Below are 10293 nucleotides of genomic sequence, written 5' to 3'. Positions count from 1 at the left end.
AGCTGGAATATGAACATAACAGATGAAACGAAAAATCTTCAAATGAGCAACTAAAGGTTTAAAGACAAATCAAGATTCAAATGGAGTCTTCTCCTTCACAGCCTTGGTTGGAAACCTACTTTAAAGATAAACAGTTGTATTTATAGTTTCATCCCAGAAACTCTTAGGCAATTTTTTGTCAAACATGAGGAGACACCTGGCCATATCCATCACGGTTCTGTTTTTCCTCTCACTTACACCATTTTTCTGAGGTGTATAAGTGTTAGTGAGCTAGTGTTCAATCCCTGAATCTTCATAAAACTTCTCAAACAACCCTGAGGTGTATTCAATTCCATTATCAGTCCTCACGATTTTGACCTTGCACTCAAATTGTGTTTCAACTACAGACTTGAATTTCCAGAATACATGAGCAACCTCAGACTTCATTTTCAAGAAATAAACCCAGAAAAGCTTTGTACAATCATTAATAAACAAAAAAAAAAAACCTACTTCTATTTAATGGTTGAGTTCTCATGGGTCTACACACGTCGTGTGAACTAAGTGAAGCTTTTCAAAGGCTCTCCAAGCCTTGCTTACAGGAAACTATAGCCTACTTTATTTTCCCAACGGAAATACTTCACTAACATTTTCATGCTCAGCCATTTTTGATAGGTTTTCAACCAAATCATCCTTAGACAACTGAGATAACAACCTGTAATTAACATGGCCCATTCTCTTATGCCACAATTCAAATTCATCTATTTAAGTTGTATAGGCTTTAGATGTTGCTAAGTTCTAATCCACAAAAAGATTCTATTAGACATAACAACCGATATAAGCTCACATCTAAATGGATCAACAATCAAGAATTATCCATTCTTAAACACAACAAAATAGCTTCTTTCAAGCAAGACCTACACCTAGAAGATTCTGTTCGATTTTGGGTACAAAAATAACATTTGAAATAAGTTTTGTACCTAATGGAGTGTTGATTAAAACATCTCCTTTCCCTTCTACCTTGATGTACTAACCATTTCCAACTTTGATCTTGAAGTTGAAACTTGTGTCAATACTCTTGAAGATGCTTGCATCTAAGGTCATGTGAATTGTACAGTCATTGTTAATGGGCCAACATTTTCCAATGCTGCTACTGGTGGCAAGACACGAGGCAGTGAACATCAGCTCCTATTGAGCTTGGTTTCCATCAGTTTCCTGTGCCTGAGCATTTTGCTACTGTGGTTTCCTGTTATTCTTATGCACCCTTTCTATATGGCCAAGCTATTTACAGGCTCTACACGAAACATCATGTTAGAAAAAATCCGATCTGAAAATAATTTTCTTGCATAGCGAAAAATTAAAATTTTGAAAATCAACCCGATTTGTGATATTTATAACAATAAACTTTAAATTAAAATCGTACTTGTGTTTTCAAATAAACGAATACTTGATGTTTTTCAGCTTTTAACCAAATAATCTTCTCTACTATTCTTGTATCGCAAAGTCCTTCGAGTGTGGTCTCAAACCAATTAAATCAAAACACAAAACTAGAAAATTTTTTTAAGGATGAAAACGAAAATTCTCTCTTCTTTAATAGAAACCAGTAGAATTTTTATTTTGGAAAAATATACTTAATACTTGAGAATAAATCCTTTCTATTTTTCGGTAGAGTAACAATCTCTCAAAGTTGTGTTAATAACTCTACTAGTGCCATTTATTTATTTATGGGAAGAGAAAGTAGAACCCTTGTTGGGTTGTAATGGTTTATTACAAATAGAAAAATAACTTTTTACTTGGAGTGGGAGTAGGGTGGACAACACACCCTGGTATTAATATTAGGGCTGTTGCCCCCTTCAAGTTATATGAGGGCAGTAAATGGATAGATTTATTGTTGTTGAAAATCTTTAGTATTCAAGTTTGAAAATTAAAGAAACAAACAATTAGAAAGAATGAAAATATAATAGGTTTGAAAAGAAAGAGATTTGAAGCAAGAATAGATAGATTTAGCTAATACGTGATGGATTTTTTATGGAGAAAAGTCAAATCTTGTTCTCTAAAAAATGAGGTCAAATCTCAAATTAAAATATAAATAAGTTAGGAATAATTAAAGAATAATATAAAAAGAATAAATAAAAAGAGATGGACGATGATAAAAATAATAATGGTGTGATGAGGAAGAAAGATATCCAATAGACTTTTTGAAGAACAAATTTCAATAAACTCTACTAATGGCTTTAATCAACCCTTCAAGCTAGATAACTTGACAAGTTGAAGGGTGAAAAACTATTATCAACAATCTCGAAGAAGATTGAGTTGAAAACTCTTCTTAAAGAAACAAAAAAAGATTTCTTACAAAGGAGAACAACTCAAATAGTACTTTTAGTCAAATAAAAGTTGGGTGTCTTCTATGGTGGGTGGCTACCCCTTTTTATACAAGGAGGGAGCTAAAAATAAAAGTGAAACAAGTCCCTATAAACTAGCCTAGAAAATGTAGATGTCTAAGATAAAAAAATCCCTGAAATGTAGCCTAAAGATATGGACAATTATAAAAGGCAACTCTTTTTTCCTAAGAAACTTAAAAAGGAGGAAAGAAAAGATCAAATAAATTTGGCCAGCTTTATGAGAGTTGTGCAAAGGCTAAATTTACAAGAAAATAAATTAACTTAGGATTAAAAAAATAAACTTCTTAATTGGGTCATTGATAGATTAGACCACAAAATAAAACAAGTAAGTCTTCAAGTGATCTAAATGAGCTTTAACTAGACTTGATCTTCAATTGATGTGTGTTTGGGCTACCCTTTTCACAACTTCAGCTCTTGCAAACTTATTAGCACCTTCCAATCATGTTCACTTCTTAGATCTCATCCAAAAACTCATCGTAAGTTGACTAATTTTCTAAACTTGAAAAACAACTTCGATAACTTTAAGTTAATAAATTTTACCCCATCCATGCATGTATCAATTAGGCTAGAATGTCAACTATCAAATGCTAATGTATTATATAAATTGGTTTCCATTGAACAATTAATGAACATGTTTTGTAATATGTGAATAGATATGAAAATGAGTATGTAGAGGAATGTGTGCACGTTTCCTTGTGTTAGAGTGTTGTAAATAAATGATTAATTGTGAAATGTGTAACTAATACAAATAACTTGTTGATATGCCACCGCGGGGAATTTTTTTGGATAAATATGTCTTTGTTTAATGAGAAAAATTAGTGTGTTATAATATGTGCGTGAGGCTATAAATGAAGTTTTGGCTTTAAGTATACAATTAAGGTCATAATGATTCCCTTTTGAATTTGGTAGTTGTATGATGTTAATAAGTAAATGAACATATCACAAGGTCTAAATTTGAATATGGATTTGAACATGTATGTGGAAGTATTTAAAGTGTTTTTTTTATGAAAATTGTGAATATATGAGAGGTGTTCAAAGTACCTATATATGTATTTAGACCATGGGTCGTCTTAATGATCTCTGACGCTGAACATGTCTCTAAGTAATATTATATTAAATTTGCTAATGGCTTTGAACGACAAGTTATAAGTGACTTTCAAATGCCCTAGTAAGCTTAGTGAAATAGTCAGGATATAATTGACATGCCAATAGGGATTTATGTATACCTTAAGTTTTGTTGCCTTCGGGCTTTATACATATTATGTGCACTCTTTTTTTCCTTTAGGCTATGTTGTCACATGCATATTCTGATACCTTTGGGCTTAGCACTTTGGTGCTCTCTTTGGTATGCTCGGTGGCTTGGTACTTTGATGCCCTTGGTGTGTTTAGGAGGGATATGGAATGATACCTAGTACTATGTGCTCCTTGAAATGTTTTGAAGGGAGTCCTTTGCATTCGAGTCATTTCCCTACTATTTACTATGGGCTAATTGAACTAAAATCTTGATAATAAAATTTTCTCATGAATATAAATTGAAAAATGTATTCTAAAGTGGAATGTCTTAAAAGCTTAGCAAATTAAAGGACTACATGTTTCATAACAAGGTTAAATTATGAGACATAAGACATAAAAATTGAGGGTAAACTTTTGAGTTCATGCAACCCAACAGAAAAATAAACAAAGTTGTGTATGATTTGTATAACGAACAAATGAACATAAATGAATTTGGTTAAAAATATGAACATATGTATGGTTTAATACTCATTAGAGCCACATGTTGAATATTCATAATGGGAATAACTAATATACCATTAATATGTAAATTGAGCCTGAATCAATAATTAGAAAAGAATCCATTAGAAAGGCTAAACATGGCATTAATGAATTCCCAAAAATATTTTCTCAAGGGCTCAACATTAGTATTATATTATTGTCATGTATACAAAGACTTAGATTGGTTGTGTAATTGTGAAGGTAAATGATAAATTTGAAACTCTTTTGAATTTGTCTTAAACAAGATTTGTTTATTTTCAATTTGGATGTGTTTTTGCTATGTATTTGAACTTGAATGAGTTTAAAATTTATTCTATGATACTTTGAAACATATTGGAATGATATGGACTTATTAGACATGTTTTGGTTGAACTTTGAAGTTAAAAATTTAAATTAATTGTGCTTAATAATAAAATCTAACATTTAGAGATAATATTGTTGGAAAAAACAGTTACGAACTTTAAATATAAACCTTAAAATGAATATAAAAAATAAAAGAAAAAAATAATCTTAAAAAAAGTCTGAAAGTAAAATAAATATTTACAGAGAAAAAGAATTGTCATCTCATCGAAGCGGCTCAAATATTTTTTATTTAAATATTTTTGTTTAAAATTGCGCCTAATCTGGCGGCCTAAATAAAAAAAAGATATACCAATCTGATGGCTCCCATCAGTCAACTATTAAAGCTTAGAAAAGACAGAATATGTAGTTATTATAAGGCTTTGGTTGGAGCTTGTTGTGTTCCTAAACCCTACCCTGGTAAAAAACTTATGAACTCCTCAAGCAGATCTGGATGGTCCTCAAAAAGAGAAGCAACCTGAATGAAACCAATGAACAAGTCATGTTTCTGAACGAAATAAAAACTAAAACTAATCGAATTAGTTCGAGTTCAAGCATGGTTACGACTGAAACAAGACACATTACCTTGGTAAGGACATTAATTATGTCCGTGTGCCCCGTCCGGTACTTATTCAATACATCCAGAAATGATGTATAAACATTCTTATCACGTTTCTGCATAGTGAAATGGATAAATTAGACAGCTAAACATGGATATCGATAAGCCAAAGATGACCGCATAATGGTTTCAGTATTTCACATGTATTTTGTTTACAAAATAGATTGCTTCACTATGTGCAGCAATCATTCTCGGAGAAGGCCTGTCCTCGTCGACTGTAATTTTATATCTCTTTGGCAGAAAAATATTAAATCCTTGAATCAAGTTGTTATGGCCTTTGAATATCTCTTTCACTCGCTCAACCACACCAATTACGTCAGTCCTGTATGTATAAGACAAATACATATATCATACGTTTTTAGTAGTTTATAAAGCAATCTCAAACCGAATGAACTAAATCCAAAACGACTGTAAACTCGAAATCCATATTTGACCCCAAGTACATAGACTCCATCAAAATCCAACAAAAAACTAAAACATGGGATACCTTTGAATACTGAAATCTCTCATGACATGAAGGAGCATGTTGTACTTGTCTTTTTGATCCTTAAACATCTCCTTGACTTGTTTCAGATATGTTTCGGCATCCTTTTTAGTCACTTTACGTGACATTTCTCCACTACCAGGCATTTGGTTTTGCCCATTGCTTTAACAGGTAGAAATAATAAAAGAAAATTTAGAACCACAGCCATTCCAACAATACCAGATCAAAAACTCCTTAAAGGAACCCTTTACTTTGAAGTGAATTTCCCAAATATTACAAACCCAAGTGACAAATCTTACTTAATGTAATGATCCAAGAATCATAAAAGACCAATACAAAGATTCAAGCAAAACATAAACGAATTATTCAATTCATAGTGGTAAGAAAACAATCTCACATATAAACACCATTAAAGCTGACAACAATAACCAAGCAGCAAAAGAAAAAAAGCCAAACATTCATATAAATACAAAACCAATCATACAAACCCTAAAAACAAAATAAAAAGAAGCACAACTTACGATTGAGCCGTTTTCCAGTTCATCACTGTAAAGCCAAAACCCAAAGAGAGTGAATTCTTTTCGCATAGGAGTTATCTTTAAAGAAATAAAAATAAACCCATTTCAAAAATTGGATTAAAGAAACTTACTTTCTAGATCTTACACGAAGAATAGGCAAATGATCTAAACCAGTTTAACTTTTCTCTGATCCTTTGTGTGTCCTTTTTTTTTTTCTGTTTGGCCCTGTCGTGTAAAACAGAAAAAACTGAAGAGGCAAAATAATAAGAGAGAAACTTGGGCACGTGAGGGAGAGTCAAAATCAAAACAAGAAAAGAAAAAGGAAATTGAAAAAAAAAAAACCAAAATTTAAAGATGTCTTTTGAAAACGGGTGAAAAGATCTGGGTATATTTTATTTTGTGATTCAGCTTTGATTTTTACTTTCTTTTGCTTTTGGAATTGGTTTTTTTAGCCATTTTTCTTATATTTGAATTTGTTTTGATGAAAAAAATTAAGTTTTTGAATAACTGTTTAAGCTTGAAAATATCTACTTTAGGTAGATATTTATTTATTTATTATTTTATATTTTATAGTAAAATAAAAATAGGAATTTACTGGTTTCTATTTGGTTATTTAGTCATAAATTAATCATTTTTAATATCAGTGACTGTTTTAAGCTTGAAAATCTACTTGTTTGTATAGATTCCCCAATAAAATGGGAGTTTACTTGTTTTTTTCCCTTCAGTTTGTTTCTTTGATGACAAATTAAAATGCTTGTTTCTTTTCTAAATTGCTTCTACGCTTGTTTTTCTATTAATTTTTATGGGCATTTCTATTTATTATAAGGGATTTCTTGTCTCAATAGTTTTGGATTTCAATTTCAGGTTGGGATTTTGGCTCAAATTGGCTCTTAGGTAAGAATTCGTGGCTTTGTTTCACAGTTTGACTACTTATTTCTCTTCTCCTAAATATTTTTTTCATTTGAATCTTTGTCATTATCGTTTTTAAACAACTTTTCATTTGGAATTATGGGTCAATCATAGGCCGGTTGATTGAACTGATTTCTGAATTGGGTTTTTATTTTGTATTGTAAGCAATTGATGCTTTTGGTATGTACATTATTGGATACATCTGTAAAAGGAAGTTAGGGAACTAGAATATATAATGATGATCGTTCACACACATGCATGTATAGACACATAAGGAGTTAGGGTTCTTTTATTGATTGTCCTCCAAAATTTGTTGAAACTTGGTAATTTGCTCATTAAGCATTACAAGTAGTACAGAGACCAAGTCTTAATCATTTCAGCATCAAGCTTAAGCTGTTACCAAGGTATTCTAATTGTTTGGCTAATATATATTGTATTATTTGCTTATTAATTGAATGGATCTGTTACTTAGGAAACGATTCTGTGTAGAGTTTGCTTGAGGAACAAATCAGTGTAGTCCTGCTTCCTTGTAGACATCATGTTTTCTGTAGGTATTTGCGTTTACCCTTGTAATACTGATAATGATATTTTCCATTCTAGTTGTTTTCTCAGTATTGAACTATTAGTTAATGCAAAGATGTCTATGAAAACTTTTGGCTTAGGCATCATATATACTTAGAAATATATATTATTATGGTATTTACATGACTTGTAGTGGCATACCATATTTTTGATATATGGTGTGTAATATTTTTATTTCTTATCAAAGGATGTGGAACTTATTTTCTTTAATTATTAATAATGTTTTTTCTTTCTCAGCACTTGCTGTAAGAAGTGCAAAAAGTGTCCAATATGTCATATTTCTATTGAAGAGCGATTACCAGTCTATGATGTCTATTCTCAACTTACTTGTAGAAAAGTTGGTGTAATTCTTTCTTTTTCAAACCATTACGAATTTGCTTGTGATTTTAGATGAAGTAAGCATTGAGAAGTTGGCTATTCTGGTTTCTCCAAACATGATATAGTTGTGTTTTGCCACTCATGAGTTATAAATGACTAGTTGCAATTTGAAATGAAATGAAATTATAGTGATTCTGACATGTTTTGTGATAAGTTATAGGTTATTTTTCTTTTTTCACTTATGAAATATAAATAAGGATGGTGAAGCGCTCTCTTGAGCACATGTATAGTTAGTCTTGGATTTCCAAGAATTATATGTTGCTTGGGTTGTATTGTTCTTCTCTCTAGATATGCATGAATGAGGATAAAGAGAGATTGGTGGGTTAAATCTTTCGGTTTGTGATAGGGAGGAGAAAATGTTGGGACAATGTGATTTGGTTAGGGTCAAATGGAGAAATAAGCAGACTTGTTGAGTAGAAGCAACCAAATGAATGCATATATAGTGATGCAATTGATGCTTTTTGTATTGTAAAATGTTGGAAAGGAAGATGAAGATGAATTTGGGGGGAGAGAGGGAACCAACGAAGATGAAGAAGATGAAGAAAATAAAAAAATTAATATAATTTAATATAAAATATTATTTCCAAATTTCAAAAATATATAAATAAAATGTTTTAAAAATTTTAATATAATTTAATATAAAAATAAAAAATCTTTTAATGTAATTTAATATAAAAATATTATTCTTTATATATTAAATTGATGTGAAAATACATTAAAATGATAAAGGGCATATTCGTCACTCAAATAATTTTTTTTTTTGCTATTACATATATTTTCCTCTCAACCAAATGTATGAACGCTATTAGAATACTCATTCCATTCCATCCTACCAAACCACTGTTATTCCTATACAATTCCATTATAACTTTTATTCCCACAGTCCAATTAATCAAATGTGTTGTTATTGAAATACAAATTTGATTGATAGGAAAAACTATTAATTAAAATCTTAAAAAAATTATAAAAATATACTTGTTACATTTAATACTTTCTTAGTAATGTAATGGTATTGAAAGAAATTTGTTTTCAATTATTTATTCAAAGTCTTACTTTTTTTTTAATTTTAGGTTCTTTTAAAAGATTCTTGCTAATGGTTGTGAGTGAAGAAAGAGGTGGTGAAGGTATTTCTTTTGAAGACCGTAACACTAAGAAGGTGCAATTCAAGGAGGGGAATGGAGGTGTAGTTATAGATATGGCGATCAACACCAGCCTAGTCTTGGAGGGATAAGTTATTAGGTAAAGGTGTCGTTGGATCTAGTGCGACAGCTAGTGGTGCTAGATTGGGAGATAATGAGGAGTTTGATTTTTTGGAAGGAGATGTTATGAAATCAACAATCAATGGGGTTTTGTTAATAGGTTTGACTAGATCCAACAAATCTTGATCAAGGACATGGCGACAATCGTGGTAATCAAACTATTAGGATGGAACATAGGGTATACTTCTCTCCACAATTGGGTTTGCAGTTTATGGGGACCCTCCAAGCCATTTTAACTCATGGATATTGAAAATGACTACTTCTTTTCAAAATTCTAGTGCATCAAGGATTTTGAGAAGGTTTTATCATATGGGCCCTAGATCATCTACGACCAATATCTCATGGTTCAACCTTGGACTGAAGAATTTAGTCCATTACAACCTTTCTCGAATGTAGTGTTGGCATGGATGAAATTGCCTAGACTCCCCTGGCATATGTATAAAAGGAAGATTCTTGGAGAAATAGGTAGCATGGTTGGAAGGTTCACAAAGCTCGACTTCGACACCGACAGTAGAACAAGGGGTCGTGTCGCTAGGATGGTCGTCTATGTTAATCTAGATAAGCCTTTAGTATCTCAAGTTCAAATCAAAGGCAAGACCCAACGGGTTGAATATGAATCACTTCCAATGTATGTTTTTCATGTGGTTGGTAAGGTCATGTGAAGGAGTTGTGTTCTACACTGATTGAGAATTTGGACTAGGCGGAAGGAAATAAGATGGTGGCTGATTCCATGGTCACAAATATTGGGAAGGTAGAAACTCTGGGAATGTTTGGACCATAGATGCAAGACGAGAGGAAATCGCAGCGAAGTCTGAGGGACTCCAGAAACCAAAAGCCTAAGAATTTGGGAAAGGTGACACCAGGTTCTAGATTCTTGACATTGACAACACTAGATGAAATAGAGGGAGGAAATGACACAAAATCAGAAGATCAACTAAAGGGTAATGACATGAAAAAGGGATCTTCGATGAAGAAGAATTCAGGTAATCTATTTGGGAAAAAAGGTCGGAAGGTTAGATAAGCTAAACAAGGAACAAGCCAAATTCTTGGGGTG

At 31.8% G+C, this 10293-nt stretch overlaps 1 protein-coding gene and 1 long non-coding RNA gene across 2 annotated transcripts; one reads left to right on the top strand and one right to left on the bottom strand.

Moving 5' to 3' along the window:
- Positions 1–4715: 4715 nt before the first annotated feature.
- On the bottom strand, positions 4716–6574 carry LOC107894863 (paired amphipathic helix protein Sin3-like 2). Its single transcript, XM_016820052.2, has 6 exons — positions 6243–6574; positions 6115–6139; positions 5597–5755; positions 5251–5431; positions 5076–5165; positions 4716–4968 (listed from the first exon to the last, which is right to left on the bottom strand). Coding segments are annotated over exons 1-6 (522 nt in total). The 5' UTR covers positions 6244–6574; the 3' UTR covers positions 4716–4902.
- A 202-nt stretch (positions 6575–6776) lies between these two features.
- On the top strand, positions 6777–8120 carry LOC121206518 (uncharacterized). Its single transcript, XR_005901557.1, has 2 exons — positions 6777–7005; positions 7840–8120. It is a non-coding gene; the product is annotated as an uncharacterized lncRNA (long non-coding RNA).
- The last annotated feature ends 2173 nt before the right edge of the window (positions 8121–10293 follow it).

This window comes from Gossypium hirsutum, chromosome A09 (assembly GCF_007990345.1).
Source record: "Gossypium hirsutum isolate 1008001.06 chromosome A09, Gossypium_hirsutum_v2.1, whole genome shotgun sequence".
NCBI lineage: Eukaryota > Viridiplantae > Streptophyta > Magnoliopsida > Malvales > Malvaceae > Gossypium > Gossypium hirsutum.
Note: the sequence above shows the minus strand (reverse complement) of the source record. Positions and strands in the feature narration are given on the sequence as shown.

Excerpts from the sequence above, each read along its gene's own strand:
- LOC107894863 (XM_016820052.2), bottom strand. Across the intron at positions 5,432-5,596 it reads AGAGATTTCAGTATTCAAAG|GACTGACGTAATTGGTGTGG; the intron begins GTATCCCATGTT and ends TTATACATACAG. Across the intron at positions 5,166-5,250 it reads ATTTTGTAAACAAAATACAT|AAACGTGATAAGAATGTTTA; the intron begins GTGAAATACTGA and ends TTCACTATGCAG.